This window comes from Trachemys scripta, chromosome 1, assembly GCF_013100865.1.
Source record: "Trachemys scripta elegans isolate TJP31775 chromosome 1, CAS_Tse_1.0, whole genome shotgun sequence".
Classification (NCBI taxonomy): Eukaryota; Metazoa; Chordata; order Testudines; family Emydidae; genus Trachemys; species Trachemys scripta.
In genome coordinates this window covers 238,883,214-238,898,286 of record NC_048298.1, presented here as the reverse complement: position 1 = coordinate 238,898,286, position 15,073 = coordinate 238,883,214, and the positions used below count along the sequence as shown (strand labels likewise).

General features: G+C 41.3%; 1 protein-coding gene across 5 annotated transcripts in view; it reads left to right on the top strand.

The window, feature by feature from the left end:
- ATP11A (ATPase phospholipid transporting 11A) overlaps positions 1-15,073 on the top strand; it is a 239,391-nt gene that overhangs the window by 145,343 nt on the left and 78,975 nt on the right. For all 5 annotated transcript variants that reach the window (XM_034758138.1, XM_034758139.1, XM_034758140.1 and 2 more), the window contains exons 6-8: positions 778-906; positions 1,572-1,675; positions 9,664-9,714. In XM_034758138.1, the coding sequence (XP_034614029.1) occupies positions 778-906; positions 1,572-1,675; positions 9,664-9,714 (284 nt within the window). The remainder of the gene's footprint in view (positions 1-777; positions 907-1,571; positions 1,676-9,663; positions 9,715-15,073) is intronic.

Genomic DNA, 15,073 nt, shown 5'->3' with positions numbered 1-15,073 from the left:
TCTGTTATGAAATTCATTTTGTGACCACACTAAATCCTTCTGACAAGAGCACAATGATTAACTAGAAAACTATTTAGACAAGGGCATTTTAGCATGATAAAGTAGGCAACCCAAGAAATCCACATCAATCGAATGTTCAGTTCGTCAAAATTTCAAAATTTAATTTTTTGATATTTTTCATTGAAACTTTGATATTTTGACACCCCCCCCGTGACTAAATTCTTGCAATTTTTTGACCTTCTTTGACCTGCTGTACTTAAATTTGAGTTTAAAAAAATAAATCTTTAAAATAATTTTTGACTGTGGGAGCTGCTTTGTTGTACAGTGGCACACTATAAGAAGCGGGCTGTGAGACATTTGGTTTATGTTGACCGTCCACAGGCACGGCCCCCCGGAGCTCCCAGTGGCCGTGATTCACCGTTCCCAGCCCCACTGTGCCTCAGTGTTTTTATCTGTAAAATAGGGATAATACCACACACATGCAAATCTAGAAGGGATGTTGTAAGGCTTAATAAAAGAATGTGAAGTGCTTTGAGATCCTCAGAGGGTAGATATTATACAAGTGCTAAGTATTATTTATTGTCTTACAGGACTTAGTACTCCTTTTGAGAATTGTATCTGCAGTTCCTTAGTCTTGTGATGAAATCTCAGCCCTATTAAAGTCAATGAAAATTTTTCTATAGACTTTTGATAGAACAAGGATTTCATCCTTGGAATCTGATCTTTAGGCTATTTAACTAATGATAAACATGTTTTCTTTTCTATTTTTTTTTTTAGGTTGGAGACATTGTGATGGTAAAAGAAGATGAAACATTCCCATGTGACTTAATATTTCTGTCAAGCAGCAGAGGGGATGGAACATGTTTTGTTACAACAGCTAGTTTGGATGGTGAATCTAGTCATAAAGTAATAAAATACTATAGTTTTTTATTTTAAAAATGCTATAACAAACTTTTTTGCGTACAGTGCACAGTAACATCCTATATAATAGTGTAAGCAAAGATATTGGTTTGTGTGATTTTTATTTATTTATTTATTTAAGCTGTCATTAACTTATTTCCCCATTGAGCCATTTTATGAGGAATTTTCTAACTGGTGCTTGCTTATGTGTACTTGCACTTTTGTATGCGCCCAACATGGGCACTCAGAGGTGAAGCCCGAGCTAGAGTTGTGCATGCGTATACATATGTGAAATCCTGGTTTGTGCGAGATTGGGGGCACCGAGGCATGCACCTATTTGGAAATGTGAACCTTTTATGTAAAAGGTTAAGAAAAGGCAAAAATGTTTCACTTAGAATTTAGGCTGCTTAGATTAGAGGAAAAGAGTGATTCAGTTTTCTTTGCAGTATGAACTATCTGTGAGTTATGACAGGCAGAAGAAAATTCCAGATCTGTATTTGGAAGCGCATATTTTTTAATGAGAATCATTATTACCTGGCTCTTGACAGTCTTAACATAAAATATGGGAAATTTACCTACTTTAGGGCCCTTTTTTCAATTACATAAATAACCTGGTCACTGCATGTGTTCTGGCTTATTTTTTTTTGTTACACCTTTCTCATTCATTCTAGACTTACTATGCTGTTCAAGATACCAAGGCATTTCATAATGAACAAGATATCGATGCACTGCATGCTACCATTGAATGTGAACAACCTCAGCCTGACCTTTATAAGTAAGAAAATGATTTGTATTTTATAGCTTTAGTATATGCTACTAAGGTATCCTGTAAACAAACTATAAAATAATGTAATTATTAAAGGGATGCTATCAATTCAAACTTAGCCCAAAATTTAAATAATAGAAAATTAAATAAAAATCCAGTGAAATGGCTGATTTTTTTTAAAGAAATGGACTCCTGCAGTATTTGAAACCTAAGCATTGCAAACTAAGAACTTCAAAGTGAAACTAATTTTCATTGTCCTATCCAAGCAGACAGGCAATTCAAAGGCAGGTAACAAGCATAAATAGTGACATGTAAATTGGATTTTTAAAAATCTCTCTCCTACATTTTAAGATGTTCAAAACATGGGCTAAGAAATGTGTGTTTGCAACCTCACAATCCCTCAGTTTTTTAGTTGTTCTAGTTGTGTATAGTTAGTACTCTTAGTATTAGTGTTAGTTAGCTTAGTTACGTGTTTTCCCTGGTGATACCCTCACCAGGGTTCAAACGTTGTCCATGATGCTGAGGGGTGATTCCTAAATGGGTTGTAAGTGTATGTATGGATGATCATTTGGCAGCCCTGCAAATGTCCAATTGAGATGTCACTTAAGAAAGCCATTGACGTAGCTTGTGCTCTCGTAGAAAGAGCTCACACCCATGGAGGGGGCATAGCCTCACCTATTTTGTATGCAGCCTTGATATAGGATGTTATCCACTTAGTAATTTGTAAAGAGACTGGCTGGCCCTTCACACAGTCCACGTACAACATAAGTAGACGAGGCAAAGCATGACAGGGTTTAGTCTAGAAGGCTAGATGTCATCTGATGTCTAACCTGTGAAGGTGCTGCTCTTCCAGGGATGAATGTGGCTTAGGAAATAAAACAGGCAAATATACCACCTGGTTCAAATGAAACTGAGAGACTTCTTTAGACATAAATGTTGGTTACAGCCCCAATGTCGCGTAGTCTTTGGACAACTGCGTATAAGGAGGCTCTGCCATCAAAGCCTGTAACACTCAGACTCTCCTTGCGGATGTTATCGCCACCAGGAATGCAATTATTTTGACACAAAAAAGGAAAGGAAAGTGACAAGATGACTGACCGGCTCGACCAGAGGTCCCATCAGAGCTGCTGAGACAGTATTAAAGTTCCAAAAAGGAACTGGTTCCCGCACTGGCAGATGAAGATGAAAAATTCCTTTTAAGAATCTTACCATTGGAAAATACTGATCTCCCATGAATAGGTGGATGAAACCGTGAGATCATTGCCAGATGCACCTTCCATGAGCTAAGCATAAGGCCCCATGACTGAGGATGCAGCAAGTTCTCCAAGATGTCCTGGATGCAAGCCAGCATCAGCTGAATTCCATGGGCCAAGTTCACATTGAAAACCACTTCCATTTTGCCTAATAGGCCATTCTGGTAGAGGGCTTTCTACTATTGAGTAGGACCTGTCGAGCAGCTGGCAAACATTGCTCTTCCTCATCATTCAACCACTGAGCAGCCATGCAGTGAGATGCAGGGAGTTGAGCGCAGGATGCAAATTGCAACGGTGATTCTGTGTGAGCAGGTCAGGATGGAGACAAAAAGATATGGAAGGCTGAATGACAACATGAGAAGGTCAGAAAACCAACATGGCCTCCTCTGTCATGCCAGGGCAATGGGGATAAGCTTGACCCAATCCACTTTCAGCTTGAGGATGACCTGTGGAATGATGGGGATCAGAGGTAAAGCATAGAGGAGAGCTGATTGCCACCTGATTTGGAAGGTGTTGATCAGAGAGGCCGGACTGAGGGCCCCCTCTGTTACCCCCAAGATCAGACTCCAGGCTCCCCTATAATGGCCTGCTTACATTTGTAACTCAGACCTCAATTTGTCTGGTTTTGGTAGGTGAAAGGGGGTGGCCCGCCCTCAAGGAATTGCCAGGGTTTTACAGAGGGTTTCTCTCCGACCTTTGGAGGACTCCCCAGAACAGACTAGCTCTGTTAACCCCTGGGAGGACACAGGTACAGCCTTCCGCTGAAAGGATTTACACTCAGGCAGTAATTCTTCAAAAACAAAAGTAACCTTTATTTAATGCTATATTTCCTAATACAATAACTCTAAAACACATAATAATATTAGGAAAACACAGCAGATCTAAAACATATACTAAAGAAATAAACCACACATTTTCTTAACAAAGGCATAAAATCCTATTAGCACAGATGCACCTTAACGTATGCAAAATTGCAATATCCTACAATTGGATACACAGCTTTAAGTGATTGCATTCTAGATGTGATGGCCAGTCACACATAGGAGACTGACAGCAAGTTCTTAAACATTAAAACTATACATATAACAACAAAGCATACATACACAGTGATCCAGCTTTATCATCCCATACATACACATTTACATGTTACATTATATGTATATCGGAGTCATTAGGCTTACTTCTTTGATATCTTCCCTTCTGCTTTGTCAAAATGGGGTTGATATTGCTGCTGTTGTTTCACTTCTTGCTGCTGCTTAGTGATTTAGCTTTTTTAGTGGACTTCCTTCTCTCCCGCTTCTATCCGCGCTGATGCCTTTTTCCTCCCACACACATGCAGGTACCTTTCCACTTTCACAGACAAACTAACTAAAGCCTATCAGCTCCTTGCCTTATATACAGATTTTGATCTGTTCTGATTGGTTGTTTCTTCAATCCCTATCATTATCATCCAATCAGCTTCAAGCCCTCTCTCTGTCAATCAGAGCTGGACCTGATTAAAAACATGCGCTTTAAAGATAGACCTGTTTGAAGATCTGTGTTCTGCCTAACTGACCCTACCCTTCAGGTTTCTGGAGTGACCTATATTTCACCCCAACCAGCCTTTCTGCTATTGGCTGAATCGTTCTAAGGCCTCCATATTGGTTTTCACAGCTTTGGTTTCTTGCGACCACCATCTTGCTTTCTCTAGCTGTAACTGCTTAAAACTTTCTTTATTAACTATCTAAATACTTACATATATAATATGCACCTTAATATTATGTTTCACTGTCACTGATCCAATTTCAGTAATTTACATAAACCCCAAATCTCAATCTTTCCCTGCTTCAGCTAATGGTGACAGATCAGTACTATTGATGCTGGACAGTGCCTCAGTGCTGATCAGTGTTTTCAGCACACAGAGAAGCTGGAAAATCCTTTGTATCACTTCAAGTGTAGACGAGATGGCATTTCCTGTTTTCCCTTTTAGTAAATAGGTCGATTGTCAGGCTGCCCCCTAGCTGTGAAGATGATTTGCAGAACACTGGGCTTCAGAGACCACTTGTGACTCAGGTTAAAATTTCTGCTGCGATGGTCCATGAGATTGTTCTGGACTCTGGACAAATGATCAGCGGATACAGACTAACACGGCTGCTACTCTGAAAGCTATCAGAGTGATACTCTTCTTGATGTAGAACTGCCACGGCCTGGGTGCCTCTTCACAGAGCACTCTGGAGTGTGTTGCCCACCTGGTCAAATAATACATTGCAGTGGTAATGTTGGTAAGTATGCGAACCACTGAGCCCTGATGTGGTCTAGAAAACTGTGACATGCATTATTATGTTGATATACAGTGGAACATCCTTCTCTATCACAGACGCTGAACATTCAGCAAGAGCTCCCCAACCCATCAGAGAGGTGTTGGTGACCACAGTCCTGGTTGTTAAGAGCCAGACAAAGAGAATGCCCTGACATACATTCCTTTGAACAATCCACCACTGGAAGGAGCCCAGGATCAACAGAGGGAGGTGGACTAGGAGGTGACGGGTTGGACAGTAAACTGTCCTGAGCCACATTTGAAGAGGAAGAAAGCAAATTGAACCACCTGAGTGCATGCGGATGTGTGGTTCAAGAGCTTCAGAAATGTGCAAACTTCTTTTGGAAGGTTGAAACTGTAGACCCTGAGACAAAAGTGACAAGTCTGAAAATGGTCAGTCGTAAAAAAACCTCTCAAATGTGTAGAGTCTATTAGGGCCCTAGTGAACTCAATTTTCTGAATGGGGACCAATGTGGACTTCCCAGTGTTTAGGATGAGACCCAGATAGTCAAGCAAGCACAGCATAATGGGTACATGAGAATATTTTCTCTGGACCTGTCCCTTAGTAACCAGTTGTCAAGATACGGGAAGACATGGGTTCCTTGTTCCTGAGGTCTGCCATCACCATGATCATACACTTGGTTAAAAACCCAGGGACAGAAGACAGACTGAAAGGGAGGACTACGTATTGAAAATGGTGGTTTGCCACAGTGAACTGGAGGAATTTTCTTTGGCTCAGGAGGATCACCACATGAAAATAAGCATCCTGAAGGTCCAGAGCAGCAAACCAGTCATTGAATCAACCCTGGAGAATAGTTGACAGGGTCACCATTCAGAGCTTCATGTATCCTATATATTTGATGAGAGCATAGATCAAAAATGGATCTTGCGCCTCCTTTTGGATTTGGGAACCAGAAAGTACCAGAAATAAAAACCTTGATGCTGGTGCACCAGAGGAACTTCTTCCACTGCACCCAGAATCAGTAGAGATTGTACCTGCTTGAGGAGCAGTATCCCCTGAGAGGGATCCCTGAAGAGAGACTAGGAGGGAGTGTGGGGAGGAGGAGCGAAGAGGAACTGGATAGCATAGCCTGATCTGACAATGCTTAGGACCCAGCTGTTGGTGGTAATCAAGCCCCAAACACTAAGAAAGCAGGCTAGCCTGTCCCCAAATGGGGAAGTGGGGAAGGGGAGAGGGGGGGGAGAAATGAGATAATAGAGGTCCCAACAGGACAAAGGAGTGAAACTTGGTGCTTGGGGATGCTGGAGTAGGTTGTGTTGACTGGCAGAACCAGAGCCTGAATGCCCCCATTTGGGACCTATGTCCTTTTCTAGGTAGTCCCGCTGTCTCAGGGGAGAGAAAGATTGCCCAAAGGGGTGTTGAGGGCAGTGCTGCTGCTGGCAGTGTTGCTGGGCGCTGTAATAGCACATTTTGGCCACCAGCATATATACCCCTAAGGAACATAGAGTAGCCCTAGAATCCTTGAAGGAGTGCAAAGTTTCATTGGTTTTGTCTGAAAAAGTACCCGACTATCGAAGGGCAAGTCTTCTATTACTTGCTGCACCACAGGAAAAATGCCCAAATTGTGCAGCCAGGGTGCCCTTCTCATGATCACAGCTGAGGCCATCACTCTGGCCAAAGTGTCGGCAACGTCAGGCGCACACTGCAGCGACATCTTTGCTACCAAGCAGACTTTGGCAATAATCACCCAAAATTTCTCCTTGGAGGCTTCAGGCAGGTGGTTTGTAAACTTAGGCATAGCTGTCCAATTTAAAAAGTTGTACTTGGACAACAATTCCTGCTAGTTAGCAAACATTGGCAGGGAAGAGGAGGTGTAGATCTTTCTACCATTTAGTCCAGCCATTTAGAGTCCTTGTCCTGAGGAGTGGACTTAAATTTGCCCTGCTGAGCTATGTCGTTCCCAGCGGTTATGACCAGGGATATAGGGGTCAGGTGGAAGTAAAATCCCTCAAATCCCAGCATCAGTACAAAGTAGCATTTCTGCAAACACATTCCCTTAGGTGGCACCAAAGCTGGTGTGCTCCAAAGAACCTTTCCAGGTGCGCATCATTAATGGGGAGGGTCACTCTCCATGGGGTCTAGCAAATTACAGATGTTCTCCTGCAAGAACTCCACCTGGATGCTTAAGGAAGCAGCCACTCAGTACAAAGGGTCCTTGAAGGCCTTGAAATCCTCAGGCACTAAAGGAGAGCTGGGCACCGCTGAATTTGTCCAGGGACAATGAAGAGGCAGTTAACTTGTGCCAGTGATGGGTCACGAACCTGGATGGGACAACTCTGGAGGCTCCACATGGGGAAGGACAACCGGTGCCTGAACTTTCGACAGGTCAACAGCCCCAGCCACTGAAGCGCCCATTGATGTTGCCTTGAAGTGGGATGGGGAGGGCAACCTCCACAATCGAGGAGCATCCCACAGATTCTATGGGGCTACAGAGCATAACGATAAAACATTGGTGGCCAGTTGGCACCAGGTCAGGGGCTCCGTCCCTACAGCAGGAAGAATGCTGAACCCAGTACCAATGCTGCTCCCTGAACAGTCCTGGATATGGGCCAGGTGATAGAGAGCGGAAGAGGATCCTGACCTGGATGCCGAGGAGATGTGTTTCAGACGTGTTAAAGGTGGAGCCAGCTCTGAAGGCACAAGCAACCGGCCTGACTCGTCTGTCACCCACAGGGAAGGACTGGTGCAATGGTGGAAACAGCACAACCAGCACAGAGTATGCCTCAGTTGTCTCTGGCGCTGGCAGTGGTGTCAGTACTGAAGTCAGTGGTAATACTAATGCTGCTAATTGTGCCGAGGTGGAAGGCAGGGAATGCCGCCACAGTAACATTGGCACCGCAAAGGAGTTTCCCAGTGTTAAGGAGATCCCTTGTGCTGAGCCCAGCAGTGGCCTCACTTTGACAGTCTGCGGTGCCCATACACCTCAAGGTTCAGCTGCCCATCCAGGCAGTGAGGCTGAGGATGCCATAGCCCTGGTGAAGTCCTGGACCAATGGTGAGCTTGGGATGGAAAGGCAAAGGAGGTCTGCTACCTTCTGATATGTCGCTAGTGTGGAAACAGCCAATGCCTGCATTGCCCTCGAGACCAGACACAACGGGTGCCCCGGGACTGGAACTGGAGTCAGTGGTATGGGGTCTCGCACACCCCTGCATAGGACTGGGGAGCAGTTGGAAGGACCTGCTTCTTCCCGTGTGCTGGGGGGGGCAATAGCTGTACTCTTCCTGGAAGAGGAAGAAGAGTCTCCACAAAGCCTGGAGCGGTCTTGACACCTTTTCCTTGGCACACTCAATGGGGAGTGTCTTCTTCACTCTTCAGAGAGGGGCCAGTTCCAGAGTGCAAGTCAGTACCACTCACTGAGATCGAGGGCGACTTCTGATCCTCCGTAGGCCTTGGTGCTGAGACAGACTTCCTGGCCTGCTTGAGAAGATGCTGCTTTAGGCAAAGGTGTCTAGCCACCTGAGTCCATTTTGTGAACGAACACTTCTTTGATGTGAGCCTTGCCTAAGTAGAGAAAGCTCCTGTGTGAAGGTTGTTACTAGAGATTGCCCGCCTCCACCCCCGACTCACAATGTTAGAGCCCTGGTGAGGGCATCACCAGGGAAAATACTTAACTAAGCTAACTAATATTAATACTAAGAATACTAACTAACTATATGCAACTAGAACAATTAAGTCAAAAACCAAGGGATTGCGAGGTTAAGAACCACACACAGTTCTGACTCCAGCCACTGTTAGTAAGAAGGAACTCAGCAGGGGTGGAGGTAGCGCCGCCTCATTATAGGTAGGGGGGAGAGGCTATAGCCATGAGGTATAAGCGCCGCCTGCTATGGGTACTGCTAGGCAAAATTGTTCAGCTCTGGTGTTCTGGGCATGCACACATCTAAATGGAATACACCGCTGCATCACTTTTCGAAGGACTACAGTATGGTAAGTAACACATCTTTCAGAAATTGAAAATGAATGAATAAATGTGCTCTAATTAGGAGGTCTGCAAGTAACCTTAGAACCACATTCGCCTTTGTTACACCCAAACTTTGTATTGACTCACTGTTATAACTGATGTCTTCAAATGCTGGCTTGTAAAAGTGAAGTTTATAAAAAGTTTAATATGTTTTAAATAAATCCAAATTTTCCGGCTTCCTTCTCTATTATTTTGATTATATGTTCTCCATATAACATTTAATGAACTTTTATAGCATATAGAACCTTCATAGACAATTTTTAAAATAATCTTCATCTTAATGTATTTTTTGCCAGTTGTTTTAGAAGTAAGATGCAGTGTCGGAGTATATAAAATTTCAGATAGTCATAATTCAGATTTTAAAAATATTTTACAAATATTTCCCAAGTTATGTTTGTGTGCATATGTTCTATATAAAATAAATTAATATCTGGCATTGATACTAAAGTACTTTTCCTCTTACAGATTTGTTGGTCGAATAAATGTTTACCATGATAGGAATGAACCTACTGCAAGGTAAATCAGAGAGAGGGTTTTTAATGTACAATACCTACGTTTCTTTTGTCCCTGAATATGTAGTGATCCTGAGGGAGAAGTATGTTGTCTTGGTTTTACAGTAGGAATTTTTGTTTTAGAAGTTTACAAAATTCAGTTTTGTGTATAGCGAATATTTTATGCTTCATCTATTCAATCAGCTTTTTTTATGTTACATTTTGTTTTTAATACTAGGTTTGTGAACTGTTTTGATAGCACTTTGTGGTTGTCTGTATCATAGATGTATCATAGATGTCTGAATGTAAGGTTAATAATTGATTTAGTGCATTTATATAGTGTTTAAAATACCAAACTGCTTTGCATGTACAGTATATAGATATTTCAGATATTGCTTACTTGAATAGCTTCATTCTGTTCTACTTGTATTGTTCTATATAGGTTCTTACGCTGCCCTTCTCACTGTAGGATCTCAGCACTTTCCAGTAGTACATTAAGCAACATGACTGTCTGTTACATGTAGTTCATTCTTTCTCATCTTCTCTTCAGGGGAAGAATTGTGTGTGCAGTGTAGTGTTTTTTGTTTTGATAGGGGTTTGTGGGGTGCGGGGTGTTTGCTTTAAATATACATATTGCTGTGTTTGTTAGAGAAGGCAAGTCAAAGAAGTACAGCTTCCTCATGGAATAGAAGGTAATGGTACTGAGTTCATTCCTCAGTCTGTCTCCTGCACAGACAAGCTTCATCCGTACAGTAGAAAGTTCCATTCTGCCTGAGGAATTGAGTTGTCAACCATGGTCCTCATCTAAGGAGTTTTTAGATATACTTTTCAGAGTAGCAGCCGTGTTAGTCTGTATCTGCAAAAAGAAGAACAGGAGTACTTGTGGCACCTTAGAGACTAACAAATTTATTAGAGCATAAGCTTTCGTGGACTACAGCCCACTTCTTCGGCTGCGTGTCAAAGTTAGACTCAGGACTCATAGTTTGTCAGACCACTCTGTTTTATTAGCACAGCGCTCTGCTAATACATTCAGATAATGTGAGCCCCCATGCAAGATTCAAACAGTCTTATTTATACAGATAAAAGGGTGCAAACTAAACAAAGGGACAGAGAGAGCAAAATTGTAAAATTTGCATGGGGCACAGTATGCATATCCTGCTTCCTTATTAACTCTTATCGATCTAAGGCTAATGCTTCACCAATTGCCCTTAAGTGAGGCAATTCATTAAGCAGTTAATGTCTGCTTTCCTGCCCTCAGGCTTGCAACATTTCTCATTTCTACTTAAAGGTACATACAGCATTCTTTAATTCATTCTATTTCTTTAATATAATTCATTTCACTTTCAAAATCCCTCCTTTTGGTCAAGCTTATGCAAAGACCAACAATTACTGGGTTCCACATATTAATTGTTCTTTATCTTTTCGTTCATCAATGATATTTAACATCATCATATTAGCACTCTGTTTTGGGGCAGTCACCTGGATGGCATACCTTATACACTTCCGGATACAACAGGAGATTAGCTGAAAACATACAAAAATCATTAGGATTCCAAACAGGATAGTCAGGGCTCCCTGAAACAACCAGTTTCCTATGCCAGAGAAATTGAACAGATTACTTAGCCACTTCCTTAAAGAACTCGTCTCTTTATGGGGAAGATATGCGATTTGTTTTAAGTGGCTAGTGCGATCTATTACCTCATTGGTGTCGTCAGGTATAAACACACAACATTCTTTTCCAATGAGAGCACAGGTCCCTCCTTTGGCCATCAGCACTATGTCCAATGCCTGACGGTTTTGGAGGGCCATCTGTCGGATCGCCCCTGTTTCTTTGGCCAGGTTTTTTTTTTTTTAAAACTCTCTCCGGTTTCATTTGCCATTATTTCAACTACTGCTTGTAACCTTAGGAGCCTTTTTGCATGGTGTTGAAAGATTGTATTGTTTTTACTAAGGTTACTGTAGGGGGAACATGAAATTGATTTTTCTGTTTGATCCTCCGGTCAAGAAAAAATTCATATCCCCATACCCAGCCCGCCACTTTTTAGTTTTATTCGAATAATCCCATACACCATTGGCCACAATATGCTGAAGGCAACGGCTTTTTCCCAGATCCAGCCCTGTCCCATTACACACCCAACACCAATGACCTTTTCCCTCCACCACACTTATCCATTTAGATACATTTATTCCCACTGCTTCCCAAGTGTCATTGCTGTTCCATGTTTTGTTAAATGGACAAGGTCCTCCAGTGAGGTCTGAGAAATTGAGTGGGATTGCCAGGACAGGAACACCAGTTTGAGAGTGGGCTGGGATGTGGCTACAGACCCAGCAATTAGAAATATTAAGGATGTGAGCTATCCACACTTGCTGCTGGATAAAAGAATTGTCATTGTGGACTCCCCAGACCTTAAGACACCAGCAGCCGAGGAACAGGCACCACCAGAGGTGCATGTTGGAGGCAAGCCCCTTCTGGTTCTGACAACCTCAACTGAGGGAACCATAGTCACGATTTTACGTCCACCAGGCAGGAGGCACTAGGCTCACTACTGCTCCTTCTCGGGCCTTGCTTTAGGTCGTCATCTGCTTCTGGCAACCCTTACGAGAGCGTAGATGGTAAGGCATTGCAGGCTGGTTCCTCTACGTCTTCTTCCGGAGTCAAAATTGACTCTGTGCGGTTCTGAGGTGATGATTGGTTCGCCAGGGAGGGTGTCTTCTTACACTGCAAAGCATGTATCCACACTGCAATGCCAGATAGTTTAACAGCTGTCTGAGTAGTAAGCAGTACCTGATGATTCTTTAAAAAAAGAACAGGAGTACTTGATGTCCTTTAAGTCTCTTTACTTCTTCTTCCTTGACTCTGACTATAACAATGGCCTTCACACCTTATCTTTTCCTGATGCATACATTCCTTATTCACACAGATTGAGAATACAAACAGTAGTATTTTATATCGAGCAAAAAGGCATTGCAAATTAAACCTTGCTAAGTTTTACAATCAATAACCAAGACAATTTACATTGAGACCCAGGCCTTTAATGTTCCTCTAATCTACTTAACATAGACTCAATAGAGAATCCTGTTTCTTACTTACTAAATCTTAAAACAAAGAAATGTATATTTAACTAGAGTGCCTACTTTGTAATACATATAGGAAATCATAGTAGACATTATAACTTATTCTAAAACAAAAGGGTGACCATAATCAGTCATAAGGATTGTTCTTGTCTGTCATTCCTTTCTGCTATTCAAAAAGGGTAGCTGACAGGATGAAATCAAATCATACATTAATTCTTATGGGACATTATAAAATCCTGCTCCTACATATCCCCCTTTTGACACTAAGATTATTAATCACCAGTATCACTTCTTATTTAGTCCACGTAATAGAAAATACTGGTAGGTGATTTGGGCCAGTGGCTCTAGCTTTGCATACATTTGTTTTATCCAACAGCACATTTCAAACATTCCAATTAAACACATACAATTTAAAACCAAAAACAATTAGGGTTAGTAACATTAGTATGCCAGTAGTTGTGGGAGACCATTCAGAAAATATGTTATACCAATGGTAAGCTGTTATGTCTTTCTGCAGTGGCAATTCTTAACATGTTGCCATTTGCATGTATAATATGAATGGTTCGGTTTCCCACATGGCCTTTTTGTTTGTTTTAGGAACTATGTTGCCTTTTTACCTTTTGTAAACACAGTACTTACATTACTTTTATATTTGTCTATTGGAAGGTTGCTAACACTTCCATTCTTTTAAAACACTTTTTCCCAAGAATTAACACATACACATAGTCCATTATACAGTACTTTGGTCTCATTATTCATTTTATTCCACAGACAGGATCCTAGTGAGATGTCTTTACTACAGGGCTTTGGAGCAACAGACATGGATAATCATACCCACTTTTATGTGTTTCTGTATTAGGTTGTCCTGTACCTGGTATTAGCTTTTTGTGAAAGACAAAAATAACGTTTTTCTACCCCTTTTGGGTGGCATTTATTATTGCTTAAAATATTCCTTTATTTTACAAATACCCTTGCTGATTGCAGGCAAAACAAGAGGAATTACCTTCAGATTTTCCTGTGTTTTTGTTCTATAGGCAGGCCAGGTTTTAATGGCTTCTATCTTTTAAGAGTTATGGGGAAATTATCCCACTGTTCAGTCATTAAATCCATGAGGTGGTGTACCTCAGTTTTTCCTTTACAGCAGACCAAGTTTACAATATCTTTCCTGCTGTGTTAAGCTTTAAGTTTGTTCACAGGCAACAGCTGAAAAGCATCATTACCATAAAGGATTTTTCCAAAAATCATACACACTATACATTGTTACAGGGGTACTTATTAACATTAAATTTATTTTAATTAAAGGTATCTTGTTATACCGTGCCTTTTATTTAGACAATTTGTTTGCTGACCAGGTATGTTCTTTATCTGCAACTTCTTTGTGCTGGCAGTTCTCTCACTTCCTTTATCTGTTAGGTAATTTGCATCAACACAGGCTCGGCTTTTGGATTCAAAGCCATCAGCAGAGCTCAGAGCCTCTGTCTTAAAAGAAACACAATTAACTTTTACCAGAGTTTTGATTACTTTTCACTCTTGCTTTCAAAACACACAGAGATCTGAAAAAGAAAACACAATCTATTGTGGCTCCTTTGGAGCCCTAATAGGATTTTAATTAAGTAGCATGTTTCGTTTGCATTTCTTTTACCACCCTCTATAATATACACTGCACATGTCTGCACATTCCTTCTATACTTTAACTTTTAAAACTTTAGCCATATTAATTTTTACATAAGGCATATCTGTTTCTTCTTACAGAGTTTTATGTACCCTTATTAAAGTGACAGTCTGATTACACAGAACCATTTTAAGGCTCAGTGTTTCTAACATTTCTTCTTTTTGTTTTGTGCACCTCACCCCTGCTGTTGCTTGAGGGGCACTGTCTTTATTCTTTTACTACAGCTTTCATCTGCTATTTTGTTACAAAAACAAACAAACAAAAAGAATCCAGAATCTCTCCCTATTATTCTGATTTTGACTGCCCTGCTGCAGTCATGACTTGGTCTTTATTTGAAAAGATTTAAATTTTGTAAAGAATCAAGTTACCCCTTAGGGGTTAAATACCAAATCTCAAAGCCAACCAACACTGATTACCTGTGTCTGGCAAAAAGGTCTGTCAGTTTTGCAACTTTGAATTAAAGAGTCAAATGGATTTTTAGTGGCATTATAAACAAAACCAAGCCAATTTATCTTAAACCGACAAAGCAGGAGTTTTACAAACCTCACATATTCCCACAGACAGATGGATACATACACATTTTCTTTTCCTTAACATCCCTTTTACACTGCTTTGTTTTTACATAGCTGTACATAGA